At 42.5% G+C, this 15,283-nt stretch overlaps 1 protein-coding gene across 7 annotated transcripts in view; it reads right to left on the minus strand.

Moving 5' to 3' along the window:
• The window catches only part of CEP128 (centrosomal protein 128), a 446,026-nt gene that overhangs the window by 22,162 nt on the left and 408,581 nt on the right, over positions 1–15,283 (minus strand). For 2 of the 7 annotated variants that reach the window (XM_073349338.1, XM_073349334.1), the window contains 3 exons: positions 12,097–12,210; positions 5,067–5,175; positions 4,129–4,289 (listed from right to left, as the gene is read on the minus strand). In XM_073349338.1, the coding sequence (XP_073205439.1) occupies positions 4,159–4,289; positions 5,067–5,175; positions 12,097–12,210 (354 nt within the window). In that variant the 3' untranslated portion in view covers positions 4,129–4,158. Of the gene's footprint in view, positions 1–616; positions 679–4,125; positions 4,290–5,066; positions 5,176–12,096; positions 12,211–15,283 lie in introns of those variants that run through there. The other 5 variants (XR_012159510.1, XM_073349335.1, XM_073349336.1 and 2 more) reach the window with 4 other exon arrangements.

Genomic DNA, 15,283 nt, shown 5'->3' on the forward strand with positions numbered 1-15,283 from the left:
TACACCATCATTTTGCTCTACCCTGGTGGAACCACTCCTCTAATGGTTGAAGAAGAATTCCATTTCAAGGACCCATTCAATTTTTGCTCTCTTTGCCTCATGTGGTTGTGATATTTTGATATGGCCCCTTTTCACTAGGCACTGGACAGAAGTCCAGGACCTCATGGTGTTCACCATTATTGACGTAGACTTGAACCAGTGATCTAGAGGTGATAGAATTTTTATCCCATTACCAGTCCCCTGAATCAGGTAGACCACTGCTACTTCCCATACAGAAATCCATTAATGTTATAAAAATGATTGTTGCTAATTGTGATTCCAGTTCTTATTTGGAAGAAAATCAAATTTAATCAAGGATAGATGTAATAATACACAAACACAGACTCCACGTTTGTATTTATTCCCATCACTGCAAAGTAGGGCTGTCAATTAATCAGTTAACTCAAGTGATTAATGCAAAACAAATCAACTAGATTAAAAATAGTTTTGATTAATCACAGTTTTAATCACACTGTTAAACAATAATAGAATACAAATTTAAATTTATTGTAAATATTTTTGGATTTTTTTCTACATTTTCAAATATATTGATTTCAATTACAACACTGAGATAGTTGATAGAATGTCAGAGGTAGTTACTAGATTGCACTGCAAGACAGACTGTGTCAGGACTTCCACCTAAAAAAAAAAAAAAGGGTATCTCTGCTGATTCTGTGGCGAGATTCCTTGTGCTGTGTAGATATAAGAGCTCAGATGTGCTGGAGCAGCAGACCAAGGGGGAATAAATTGTTAGCTTTTCTGTAGGGTTTCACAGAAGTATATTATAGTGTCATCTGATTGATACTAAATTAAGAGGTGACTGTCAAGGATTCATAACCAAGGACTGTAACAGAAGTAGTATGATGAAAGGAAGATGATAATCCCATACATCCGATGAAGTGAGCTGTAGCTCACGAAAGCTTATGCTCAAATAAATTGGTTAGTCTCTAAGGTGCCACAAGTACTCCTTTTCTTTTTGCGAATACAGACTAACACGGCTGTTACTCTGAAACCTATACAATCAATATCATTTCTAAGTGCTATAAAATTGAAGATTGCTATGGAAGCACTAATTACCACTTTACAGGATCAGAGATGGCCCATAGTTTTGCAAGGCCCTTTGTCAGGTAACATAAGTGGATGCAATCCAATTCCCTCTCTACATAGCTATTTTACCCCCACTCCACACACAGAGGGATGGAATATAAAATTGTTTCCCATCCCCTCATCACTTTCTGCCTGCCTATAATCCTCACTCAGGGTCTGGCAACCTTCAGTCTGCCAATATTTTAACAAAGGGTTCCAACCAAAACATTGTATTTATATTAGTCTGCAGGAAGCCCTGTCTAGGGTCAGAGAGGAAGAATAAGGGATTGGTAAATCTATTTGTTTACTTTCCAAAATTGTTTTTCAGAACCACAACTGCTGAAGTAGGTAAAAATTACTTGGCTAATAAACTCCTATAAATGCCACTCAGAGAATATCTCTACTCTGTATGAAGGACATGGGGATGCCTGTAATATTTTATGAATATTATATATTGTGGTTGATTGGTATTGTGTTTCATGCTATAGGATTGCAAGAGGTTAATTCAGGCAGGGGTTATTTGCACATGTGCAGGAAAGAGAACAATAGCTTCAGATAGCTCCACTTGCTGGTACTTAAAAGATAATATTGGGGTCATTTACCTCATACACTTTAAGGTCAGAAGGGACCATTGTGATCATCTAGTCTGACCTCCTGCATATTGCAGGCCACAGAACCTCACCCACCCACTTCTGTAATAGACCCCTAACCTCTGGCTGAGTTTCTGAAGTCCTCCAATCATGGTTTAAAGACTTCAAGTTAGAGAATTCACCATTTACACTATTTTAAACCTGCAAATGACCTGTGCCCATGCTGCAGAGGAAGGTGAACCCCCCCGCTCCAGGGTCTCTGTCAATCTGACTGGGGGAAAATTTCCTTCCTGACCCCAAACATGGTGATCAGTTGGACCCTGAGCATGTTGGCAAGACCCACCAGGCAGATACCTGGGAAGGAATTATCTGTAGTAACTCAGAGCCCTCCCCATCTACTGTCCCATCTTTGGCTGCTGGGGATTTTTGCTACTGGCAGTCGCTGATGGGCCTCATACCACTGTAGGCAGTCCTATCATACCATCCCCTCGATCAACTTATGAAGTTTAGTCTTGAAGCCAATTAGGTTTTTTGCCCCCACTGCTCCCCTTGGAAGGCTATTCCAGAACTTCACTCCTCTGATGGTTAGAAACTGTCACCTAATTTTGAGCCTAAACTTGTTGATAGCCTGTTTATAGCCATTTGTTCTTGTGTTCACACTGGTGCTTAACTTAAATAACTCCTCTGGGGAGCAGACTGAACTTCAAGTTCCCAGAGATTGGGGTATCTGGGATAAGCTTGCCTACCTAAGCCTACAGACAAAACAGATATGTGTGTAGACCTCTTATTGTGTTTCAAAACCTATTGTCATGACATGCTGTATATCTACTGTTGTGATTAAACAATACTTGGTTTTAAAAAGGTTGTTTTGGGTAACTATTTACCACTGGTCATGGCTCAGAAGGGAAGAACCAAGGTAGCCAAACACATTGTGTCTGCTGAGCAATCATAGTTGGTACAGAGAGTGCAGCACCCCTGTGTGACAGTTTAAGAGTGACAGAACGACAGGATTCCACATAGAGGAGGTGAGGACTCAAGGCCTGTCACCTATGTTGAAAGAAAAGGAGTACTTATGGCACCTTAGAGACTAAAAAATTTATTTGGAGCATAAGCTTTTGTGAGCTACAGCTCACTTCATCGGATGCATGCAGTGGAAAATACAGTGGGGAGATTTTATATACACAGAGAACATGAAACCATGGGTGTTACCACACACACTGTAATGAGAGTGATCAGGTAAGGTGAACTAATAGCAGCATGAGAGAAAAAAAAAACTTTTGTAGTGATAATCAAGATGGGCCATTTCCAGCAGTTGACAAGAATGTGTGAGGAACAGTAGGGGGGGAAAATAAACATGGGGAAATAGTTTTACTTTGTGTAATAACACATCCACTCGCATTCTTTATTCAAGCCTAATTTAATGGTGTCCAATTTGCAAATTAATTCCAATTCAGCAGTCTCTCGTTGGAGTCTGTTTTTGAAGTTTTTTTGTTGAAAAATTGCCACGTTTAGGTCTGTAATCGAGTGACCAGAGAGATTGAAGTGTTCTCCAGCTGGTTTTTGAATGTTATAATTCTTGACGTCTGATTTGTGTCCCTTTATTCTTTTACGTAGAGACTGTCCAGTTTGGCCAATGTACATGGCAGAGAGGCATTGCTGGCACATGATGGCATATATCACATTGGTAGATGTGCAGGTGAACGAGCCTCTGACAGTGTGGCTGATGTGATTAGGCCCTATGATGGTGTCCCCTGAATAGATATGTGGACACAGTTGGAAATGGGCTTTGTTGCAAGGATAGGTTCCTGGGTTAGTGGTTCTGTTGTGTGGTGTGTGGTTGCTGGTAAGTATTTGCTTCAGGTTGGGGGGCTGTCTGTAAGCAAGGACTGTCCTGTCTCCCAAGATCCATGAGAGTGATGGGTCGTCCTTCAGGATAGGTTATAGATCCTTGATGATGTGCTGGAGAGGTTTTAGTTGGGGGCTGAAGGTGATGGCTAGTGGCGTTCTGTTATTTTCTTTGTTGGGCCTGTCCTGTAGTAGGTAACTTCTGGATACTCTTCTGGCTCTGTCAATCTGTTTCTTCACTTCAGCAGGTGGGTATTGTAGTTGTAAGAACGCTTGATAGAGATCTTGTAGGTGTTTGTCTCTGTCTGAGGGGTTGGAGCAAATGCGGTTGTATCGTAGAGCTTGGCTGTAGACAATAGATTGTGTGGTGTGGTCTGGATGAAAGCTGGAGGCATGTAGGTAAGTATAGCGGTCAGTAGGCTTCAGGTATAGGGTGGTGTTTATGTGACCATCGCTTATTAGCACTGTAGTGTCCAGGAAGTGTATCTCTTGTGTGGACTGGTCCAGGCTGAGGTTAATGGTGGGATGGAAATTGTTGAAATCATGGTGGAATTCCTTAAGGGCTTCTTTTTCATGGGTCCAGATGATGAAGATGTCATCAATATAGCGCAAATAGAGTAGGGGCATTAGGGGACGAGAGCTGAGGAAGCGTTGTTCTGACACCTGTGTTGGGGCCACTCAGAGAGACCAAAGAGGGATGAAAGGTGCAGGTAACACTGAACTGTGACACTGTTTCAGAAAAAATACAGAGTACAATGTTGCAAATATATAGTACAGCATTCAACCTGTATATGTTGAAATTATTTGGGGGGTGTGTGTGTGACAAAATTGCAGGGGTAGTATTGTGTTTCAGGATTTTTAAAAAAAATATCTGATGCCTGCTGCAAACTGGCCTGTTCCAGAGAACAAAAAATCTCTTCAGAGGTATTTTTGTAAGTCAGTTGTGGCAGAGATGGTTTAGTAGTGTTCAAAAAAGAAGCAACTTCATCAGAGTTGGAGCTTAAGATCCCTTCAGAGTCTCCCATTCATCACATCACTACCTTTTTGAGAGACCGCTGCAGCCTCTTGTGACCCGTTATGCATAGACTCGTGGGCTAGAAGTTGCAACCAAACAGCAACTTTCCAAAAAGGAGGTCATGGATAGGGAATTCTACTTCTGCTGTTACACTCCACTGGCTCTAATGTCAGACAGAATAATTAATAGGAATCTGCATGGGGTGCTTTGGTTGGGTATTTTGCATGTGGCCTGGAAATGCAGTGTCTTTTAAAGCTAAGGTTCCCACTTCCAGGATTCATATTACAATGCATGTAATTTTCTTTCTTCTGGACTTTGCTGACAAAATGCAGTATTTCCAAATGGAAAAAATCCCAGTGTGACATAGCACTAACTACAGGATAAATTCAGTGCCTGAAGCTGAAAGCCAGCAAGAATCCTATGATGATTTCAATGGGGTCTCGATCATTCCACTAAAATAGTTTTAAAAACAGAGGATACCCAATACTTACAGCCTGAATCTGAAAGCAGTGAGCTGGACATAAAGCTGGTTTTAGTCCGCCAGTTGGAGGAGAAAGCTGCCGCTTGTATGTCAGAAACATCAGCATCCATTTTCTCATCCTAAGAAAGGCAATGAACATGCTTTCTGTGAAAAATGTGCAGTACTTAAGTTATATATCTCCTTATTTACTGAGATTAAAAACAGCCTCCAGTTTGGTTATACACAGAGATGGTATTTTTTAGCATTAAACTAATAAACTCTGATTCCAATCCACAGAACATAAATCTTGTAGTTAGGTTTAAATCTGATTTTGTCCCAAATTTCTTGTCCTTGTCAACATTCGTAACTCCTGGAAAGAAGCTACTTTCCCTGCTTTGCCCAGGGAGCTTGGCTGCTTCTTGCCACTATAACAAGCTGTATAAATGTGGCATGGTTCCTTTCCTGTATAATCACATGTAGACCCCAGAATGAAACAGAAGGACAGAGCATGCATGCATTGATGACACAACTGAACACTGATCCACATCAACTTGTTCCAACAAGAAATCTAAGTAACTGCAAAACTCAAATCCATTTTCCCCTCCCATGAATTAAATCCAAAACTTTTATCTTTTAAATACAGGTTTGATATTTCACCTATGAAAACCTGAAATTGCTTTTCCATTTTTCCTCCCAATTTTAAAATAAAGTAAAATCCCATATATGCTGTTCTTATTTATACAGTAAAGAGCATCTGGATATGTGCATACAACATATTACTTTGTTGAGAGGAGGCACTTGGTTGAGCGGCTAGAGTAGAACATTTAAACAATGCAATTTAACCAAAAATATCTGGAAATCTGTTTTAGCATTGAAGCAAGGGGTCTTTAGATATATTGCTCACCAAAACAAGATTAACAGGTTGGCTTAGTTTCTAAATTACTTTATTTCTTCAGATGAGAAGGGATGATAACACGCATGTATTAGTTCATAGAATATTATATTTTGCTATTCAATTTCCTCACAAACAGCATCAGGGGATTTTCTTAAAAGCATCCTGCAATTTATCATTCTTGTATTACACTTTGGAAACTGTCCCCCCCGCATTAATTTAGAGACTAAAAGGGAGCTTTTGTCCCATTAATGTACAGGGGATTTGCTCCTATTAATACTAATGGGAATTACACACATTAATCCCCTCGTGTGTCAACGAGGGACTTGGTACCTACAATATACACCCTACAGTAATAAACTTTAAAAGGAAAACCAAATTTCAGGATTTTTCCCTGAATATGGAACTGTAAAGCTGTTCTTCCTTCATCTTCACTCCCTCCAAAAATCCCATCTTAAAACAGAACCTATTAACAAGCAGTACTTGGGGCCAATACTTCACCTGCAATCTCTGCATTGCAAGAAGCCTCTCCATTTGCAGAGTTGGCAGCTTCTCTGTTACACCCTTCCCCACATTCTTCATGGTTTTGCTTTTTGTTGGTGTTGTTCGCATATTTAGGTTGTAAGCTGTTCAGGGCAGGGAACTTTTCTTAAAACGTTCAGTTCTATGTAGCATAGTGCCCATCACTGTAAATTTTCTCTCTCTTATTTCATTTTGTTATTCTACATATTGTTTTATCATCAGTTCTATTCCTGTGTTCTGCCCTTCCTCCTGCTCCCTTCCCCTACCCTCAGTTCTCTTTTCTCCACTATCTTTCAGCCCCCTGACTGACAGCTCAGTATTATGCATAATGTTACTCAGCCCACTCCCCACCTCCCCCATTGCAGGAAATCTGACATTTTAATCTGTCCAGATAGTACTTATAACTAACTTGTCCTGCTCTTCTAAGCAATCAGGTTTTTAGAGCCTGTCATGAGCCTAAATTCAACAGATGAAATCAGAGAGTATGGGAGGGAGGTGAGAAGGAGAGGAGCCAACTGAAAACAAAGGGACAGGGCAAAATTGATCTTGGGATAGCAGTCTACAAAGAGTGATCATGAACTTTCTGGTTTGTGTTTGTTTTTATTTTTGTTGCTTAAAATAAAATAATCAGGTCATAAAGTGAGACCAAATAGAGCCTTCTCTGAGATTAATGTGAGAAAGCAAGCTGAAAGAAGTACGTTCGGTGAGGAAGGGGTTGAAGGTTGTACAGGAGGAGGGAGGCTGACTCAGGCAAGAAGCTGTATGTAAAAAGGTTGATATAAGGCTACTGCACACCACAGAAGCTCTTTATAAAAACTCTCTTTTAACATACACTTGTTTATCACTTAACAAATACTTGGCTACTTTATACAGTGAGAGTACTGCACTGTATATAAAGTGTGAATTGAAACGGTTAGCAAGCAGGAACTTTGATCTCTCTCGATCTCCCTCTCTTCCATAAGGCTGAGTGATAGAATTGCTAATGATAAATTGTAACAATAACATAAAGAAGCAAAACAATAGTGTATTTGAGGCAGATAAGACAATTCAGTGCATGGTAAGAAATGCAAGCAATAAAGAGCGATTTCTTGAACTAAGCCACGCTGATCACTGAAATCAGATTAGCACCCTTCTGTTACCTGCTTTGAATATTCTGTTCTATTTGGAACAGCTGTGACAGCAAAGAAGACTCTATATTGTGCAAAAACCAAATTAGGCCTAATGACTAAAGGGAAGCCATTAAATGTTTCCTGTTGTCTAAAGAAAGGGGAAATTATTATTTTGGAATAATCCAAGTATTGGGTTCTTAATATAAGTTCAGATCAAGCCAGCACAGTGAGCTTGGTCATCTTAGTGCAATATTGCATTACACTCTCAGCTGATGCAGGCCTTGCTGCCAGCCAACATTTCAACAGGTTTTGAAATCTGGTAATTGCTGATGGTAACTGCTGTGGAGGGACATGAGAAGTGGGGGAAGTTGAAGGTTATCTCCAGCACTTGAACTGAAATGAATGCTGCCTTGCATACTTCCTGTTAGTGTGCAAGAAGTATAGCTTGGACATGTCAGGGAAGTCATGGGCTTCTTACTATAGCAACACTGTCAGCTGCAAAGTCAATGCCCAGAACACCTCTCTTATTTTTCTGCCGGAGGAAATAGATAAATAATTCCATGCTTATGTGCTCAGAATCTGTAGACATTAGACATTACATACTACCCCAAAACAAAACTAAGCCCCCCAAATACAACTAAATCATTGAACGTAGCTTGGAATCTTCATAGAGTAATAGAAGATTAGGATTGGAAGAGACCTCAGGAGGTCATCTAGTCCAACCCCCTGCTCAAAGCAGGACCAACACCAACTAAATCATCCCAGCCAGGGCTTTGTCAAGATGGGCCTTAAAACCTCTAAGGATGGAGATTCCACCACCTTTCTAGGTAACACATTTCAGTGCTTCACCACCCTTCTAGTGAAATAGTGTTTCCTAATATCCAACCTAGACTCCCCCACTGCAACTTGAGACCATTGGTCCTTGTTCTGTCATCTGCAACCACTGAGAACAGCCTAGCTCCATCCTCTTTGGAACTCCCCTTCAGGTAGTTGAAGGCTGCTATCAAATCCCCCCTCACTCTTCTCTTTTGCAGACTACATAAGCCCAGTTCCCTCAGCTTCTCTTGGTAAGTCATGTGCCCCAGCCCCCTAACCATATTCGTTGCCCTCCATTGGACTCCCTCCAATTTGCCCACATCCTTTCTGTAGTGGGGGGTGGGGGCAAAATGGGATGAAATACTCCAGATGTGGCCTCACCAGTGCCGAATAGAGGGGAATAATCACTTCCCTTGATTTGCTGGCAACGCTCCTACTAATGCAGCCCGATATGTCATTAGCCTTTGTGACAAAAAGGGCACACTGTTGACTCATATCCAGGTCCTCATCCACTGTAATCGCCCCGTGCTTTTCTGCAGAACTGCCGCTTAGCCAGTTGGACCCCAGCCTGGAGCAGTGCAGGGCATTCTTCCATCCTAAGAGTAGGACTCTGCACTTGCCCTTGCTGAACCTCATCAGATTTCTTTTGCCCCAATCCTCCAATTTGTCGAGGTCACTCTGGACCCTATTCCTACCCTCCAACATATCTACCTCTCCCCCCAGCTTAGTGTCATCTGTAAATTTGCTGAGGGTGCAATCCATCCCATCATCCAGATCATTAATGAAGATGTTGAACAAAACCGGCCCCAGGACCAACCGCTGGGACACTCCGCTTGATACTGGCTGCCAACTAGACATCAAGTCGTTGATCACAACCCATTGAGCCCGACGATCTACCCAACTTTCTTTCCACCTTATTGTCCATTCATCCAATCCATACTTCTTTAACTTGCTGGCAAGAATACTGTGGGAGACCGTATAAAAAGCTTTGCTAAAGTCAAGATATATCACATCCACCGCTTTCCCCCTGTCCACAGAGCCAGTTATCTCATCATAGAAGGCAATCAGGTTGGTCAGGCATGACTTGCCCTTGGTGAATCCATGTTGATTGTTCCTAATCACCTTCCTCTCCTCTAAGTGCTTCAAAATGGATTGAGGACCTGCTCCATGATTTTTCCACTGACTGAGGTGAGGATGACCCGTCTGTAGTTCCCCAGAATCTCCTTCTTCCTTTTTTTAAATATGGGCATTATATTTGCTTTTTTCTAATCATCCTGGACCTCCCCCAATTGCCACGAGTTTTCAAAGATAGTGGCCAATAGCTCTGCAATCACATCAGCCAACTCCTTCTGCACCCTCCAATGCATTGCATCCAGCCCCAGGGACTTATGCATGTCCAGCTTTACTAAATAGTCCCTAACCTGTTCTTTCACCAGGGCTGCTCACCTCCCCCCAATACTGTGCTACCCAGTGCAGCAGTCTGGGAGCTAACCTTGTCTGTGAAGACCAAGGCAAAAAAAGCATTGAGTACTTCAGCTTTTTCCACATCATCTGTCACTAGGTTGCCTCCCCCATGCAGTAAGGTTCACACACTTTCCCGGACCTTCTTCTTGTTGCTAACATATCTGTAGAAACCCTTCTTTTTACCCTTCACATCCGTTGCTAGCTGCAACTCCAATTGTCCTTTGGCCTTCCTGATTAAACCCCTGCATACTCGAACAATATTTTTATCCTCCTCCCTAGTCATCTGTCCAAGTTTCCACTTCTTGTAAGCTTCCTTTTTGTGTTTAAGGTCACTGAAGATTTCTCTGTTGAGCCAAACTGGTTGCCTGCCATATTTACTATTCTTTCTATACATCGGGATAGTTTGTTCCTGCACCCTTAATAATGCTTCTTTGAAATACAGCCAGCTCTCCTGGACTCCTTTCCTCCTCATATTAGCCTCCCAGGGGACTCTGACTCCCTTAGGGGACTGATGGGCAAAGTCTGCTTTTCTGAAGTCCAGGGTCTATATTCTGCTGCTCTCCTTTCTTCCTTTTGTCAGGATCCTGAACTTGACCATCACACAGTCACTGCTGCCCGGTTGCCACCCACTTCTACTTCCCCTACCAGTTCTTCCCTGTTTGTGAGCAGCAGGTCAAGAGGAGCATGGGCAACTTGACTAGAGTTTGACCACTGGCCTGAAAAATAGTTGAAAGAAAGGGAGTTTCACTTTGTCTCTGTTGTTTTGTGAGAATATTGGTAAGGACCTTTTGTTTTATTTTGGTCTTTGCCATCATCTGTTGCCTGTTTCTGTGTGTGATAAGTTGTATCTCTCTGACTGCCCCCTGGGTTAAGCGGGGGAGGTGCCCCTCTCTTATCTTGGATATCCTTCTCTGGATGGCAGCATGACTGTAGTCTGTGTTATGTACTTGGGATACATAACTCTTAGGGAGTCTGCCCTCTTCTGGCTGGGGCTAAAATAATCCAAAAGAAAAAGGCAAAAGATATCCATGGCTCACAAATGGGCCGGGTCCTTGCAGCCTCATGTAGGGTAAAGCCCAATAGTCCTTGGGAGGAAGATCTGGGCTCCTTATCCCTTGCATGTCCGAACAACCCTGGCTGAATCCCAGGGATTCACAAAGAAAAGAAAGGAAAAGCTGGTCCCTCTTTTTCAGCAGAGGGCTCAGTGTGGCTGGTGCTCTCAAGCAGTTTTCTCAGTAGACAGCCTGTTGCCTGGGACCAGGGAGCGCTGTACTCTAGTGCAGTTTTTTTACCAGATGCCACCCAGCATGAGCCTGGATCCCTCCTTTTGAGGATCCATCCTTAAAAGATTTATGAGCTCTTTAACTCCTTCACTGGCGCAGGAAGCTGCCCTGACACACTGTGCCACAAGAAATTCTCAATTTCCAATTAAAGGAAGCAGCTATTAGCAGTGTAACCAGTGAGAAGTGACATTATGAATAAGCACTTTGCTGTAAGTAGATAAGATTGGTAGCTGAGAGAGGGGATCAGGCAGGGGTGAAAGTAAATCGAGTGACTTATCGGTACGCTGGGGCCAGCTCAGGCCCCTGGAAGGGGTGGGGCCTAGGATGGAAGGGGAGGGGCTGAGTGGGTCGGAGCCAGCCCCAGCCCACCCTGTGAGGTAAGTGCCCCCCCCACTCTTTCTCCTCCCCCTTCTCCCCTCCCCCACCGGGATAGCAGCAGCAACCGGGGCTCCGGGGGCTATTTAAAGGGCCCAGGGCTCCCCTGCTTCTCCTGCTCCGGTCCTTTAAATAGCCGCCAGAGCCCCACAGCCGCTACCACAGGGTTCCAGCAGCGGGGCTCTGGAGGCCACTGCTGGGAGCCCCAAGCCCTTTAAATTGCCCCCTGGGGAAGCCGGGCTGCTCCGGTATGGTGCACCAGCTCTTGCGTACCGGCTTACTTTCACCTCTGGGATCAGGGTACTTTTCACTTGGGGAATTGGGGAAAATTAGATCTCTAAATTTACCTTTTAAGTTAGAGGACCAGAAGGAAAGCAAATAGAAAAAGTGCAAAGGGGTGTTTCTAGGGAATAAATGCTGACAGAGCTGGGGCCCATTTGGCTGCACACTTGGCAGGCGAGGCCTGATAACTGAAGCAGAAACATTGCTCATATAGGATTTTAGTCAATGCCTGAAACTTGAGCTAATCTCCATAAAATGTGCATCTGCTGGTAACTGAATGCAAGAGGGAACAACACAAGAGAAAGGAGACAGACATACTTTGAAGTTTTTGATTCTGCGCTTTGAATCCTCCAGCTGCTGCTGTAGAGAGCCCACAATTTCCTTGTATTTAGTGTATCTCTCTTCAATTATCTCCTTCTGACGATGAGATTCCTGGAAACACATAAAAAGGTCTGACTGTTTTTGTAAGGTGAAAGAGTACCTAAAGAAAGAAACCCAGTCTACTCGTGTAAATAAGAGTATCGCTAATAGACATTCAAAACAGTAAAGGCTGATTAAATACTGGCATTCAGGGCTAGAAATATAGGAACTTTATTGCACTGCTGGTGATAAAGGTGTAAGAGACTCTCTACAGAACCCGGATGTTAAGATGAAAACAATCAAATTAAAAAATAAAAGGCTTTTTCCCCCTTGCTAATAAATATTGATTAATCAATGATTCCTTACAACTTTCCCCAAACACTAAATCATATCATGGAATTCAATTTATTTCTTTCATGGGGGAAAAACAAAATTAGTTAGGGGTATTTAGATAAAGCTGCTTTTGTGTAGCTCAGAAAGAATTTTTTTTTTATAAATTACGGTACTGATTGCATACGACTCCAGTTAAGATCCATCATATTTTTGCTGCTAGGGAGGAGCTCTGTTGGAGAGGTTGTGGGGAAAAGGGAACATACTTGCACATGTGGTGGTTGTGTCCAGGAATTAGACAGTTTGGAGAGGAAATTATTGAAGAGATTCACTTCATGTCAAAATGCCAGCTTCCTAGAGATCCCCATATCTGTTTACCTAATGCTCCAGTAAAGGATCTACATTTTAAATGGAACAATAAATTAATTTATTTTTTATTGTTAGACTTCGTATTGCACAATATTGGAAAAATGTGACTTCTCCTTCTAGGGAATTGTGGTATAGTAAAATATGGAGTGTCCTTATAATGGAAAAACTTTCACAGAAAGTATGTACACAAGAGAAGCTCCAAAAAGAGGATAGGTATTTAGAAATGTGGTCACCCTTTTTAGAGTATTCAGAGGAGGAGGGCTCCCCTGCCAGCAAGCCATAATCTTTAGTCAAATTCCTTGAATATTACCCTGATCCTGAATAAGTAAAGTACAATGTCATATGTTAATGTTTTATTGTAACTTTCCCTTAATACATAAAAAAATAAGAAAGATGTTCTGAGGGTACTATCTTACAATGCCTTGGAAATGAAAAGAAAAAAAAAAAGCAACACAGACGTGATAAATCAGCCAATGCACTACGTAAATGAGTCCGTGTAGTGGGGTGCAACAGAGGCTGTGAACCGTAATTACAAAGAGAAGTGCCTACTTTTGCCCAACCCCACCCTCCCACTGACATATGGGGGACAACTAACATTAACCTTGGAAGGAGAAAAACAGTGTTGAAGCGCTTAACTTGTTCATCCTACAGCAAAGTGAAATTTGCTGGAAGTGTGCTGTAATATTCTAGGACTCTGCTGTACTTAGCAGGATCTAGAAGAGAGATTCTTCCCCATAGTATGGAAGCATCATTTTCAAATGTATCATTTCAAACTGAAATACGAACAGAACCTCAAATCAAACCCTACCTTCACAGCAAAGGGATAAAAATCTAGCTCTCTATAATACTGCAGTCAGATAGTTATTGTGGCTTAATGTCGGAAAACACTCAATAAAAGCACAATTTTCAAGCATTTAAATGACAACCACCACCTACATGGCATACCAAGTAGGAAACATGACAGAACTCACATTTAATAAATATAATTTTGTCTTCCTATATAAAATAATCAAAAACCTCCAGCATAAGGGACCAAATACTGCCAAATTCATATTTGAAATTTGTACTTCAAATTGTACCAAGTGGCAAGTTTTCAAACAGGGTTATATAGACATACAGTACTAGAGATAGGCCGGAACTAAAAATCTGGATATGGACTGAACCCTGAGTAGCAGATCTAAATTACGTATCTGCAATCCATGGCAGATTGACTTGGAAGGAAGAATTCTATATACAGACCCACGACCACCATTTTCTACAGTACTTTGGTGTTTTTTGGAGGTCTCCATTCAAATACAAATCAGAAACGACACTGCTTAGCTTGTAGGATCTGATAAAGTTGTAGTACAGCAGAAATATCCCTTTGAGAGCACTTCTCTGTCTTGGAAAATGCACTCTTAGTAAATATGTGAGGCTTTTTCTTAAAAATCCAGTATTTGTAACCATTCTTTCTTGAGGTGTTGGGTCAGGGAAATAAGGGTGGATATTTATGGTCAGAAAAACGGCTACACAAAAATGCTTACTCAGCCGAGGTTCTCCTTGAATTAAAGTCCATCTATTATGATTAAGGCTCCGTGTCTGTCATGGATTCATTGATTTTCCACAACCTCTGTGACTTCTGCAGTGGCCAGCGTGGCTGACCCCAGGGCCAGTTGCTCAGGTGGCTCTGGGGACAGCCCAATGGCTGGTGCTGGAGCGGCTCTGCAGCCAGTTGCACCAGTCACTGCTGCAGCGGCCCCTGGGCCAGACGCACCAGCCACTGTTTGGGCAGCCCCAAGCAGTGGCCAGTGCGGCTGACCTTGGGGACTGCCTGAGCAGCGGTCCTGGGCGGCTGGAGCAGCTACTTCTTTGCAGCCCCCAGCAGCGGTCTCAGGACGGATGAAGCAGCGGTGAGTGGGTGGCTCTGGGGGCGGCTACAGCAGCCAAGCAGCTGGTACAGCTGGCCCCGGGCCCCTCCCGGGGTCCCTCCCCCAAGCAGTGCCGCTGCCACCCCCCCCCTCGCTAAGATTTAGTCATGCGTATATGTCATAGAGAAGTCACAGGCCGTGAGTTTTTGTTTATTGCCGGTGACCTGTCCATTTACTTTTACTAAAAGTACCCATGACTAAATCGTAGCCTTAATTATGATATCATTATAACTATTTATTATTTGCATGACTATACATCCTCACCAAAGCTAGTGGCTTCATTGTGCTAGGTGCTCTACAAATCCATAGTGAGACAGCCTCAGCCCCAAATATCTTAAAATCTAACAGACAAAGGGAAGGAGAAATTAAGTAATGCTGCCCGCATTTTACCAATGGGGAGCTGAAGCACATAGAGATTAAATGACTTGCCCACAATTACACAAGATGTTTGTGACAAAGCATTGAGTGAAATCAGATCTTTTGAATCCTTATTCAGTGATTTCACCACAAGTTCATCATTTCTCTACATACTTGACTGA

Source organism: Lepidochelys kempii, chromosome 6 (assembly GCF_965140265.1).
Source record: "Lepidochelys kempii isolate rLepKem1 chromosome 6, rLepKem1.hap2, whole genome shotgun sequence".
In the NCBI taxonomy this organism is placed as follows: domain Eukaryota; kingdom Metazoa; phylum Chordata; order Testudines; family Cheloniidae; genus Lepidochelys; species Lepidochelys kempii.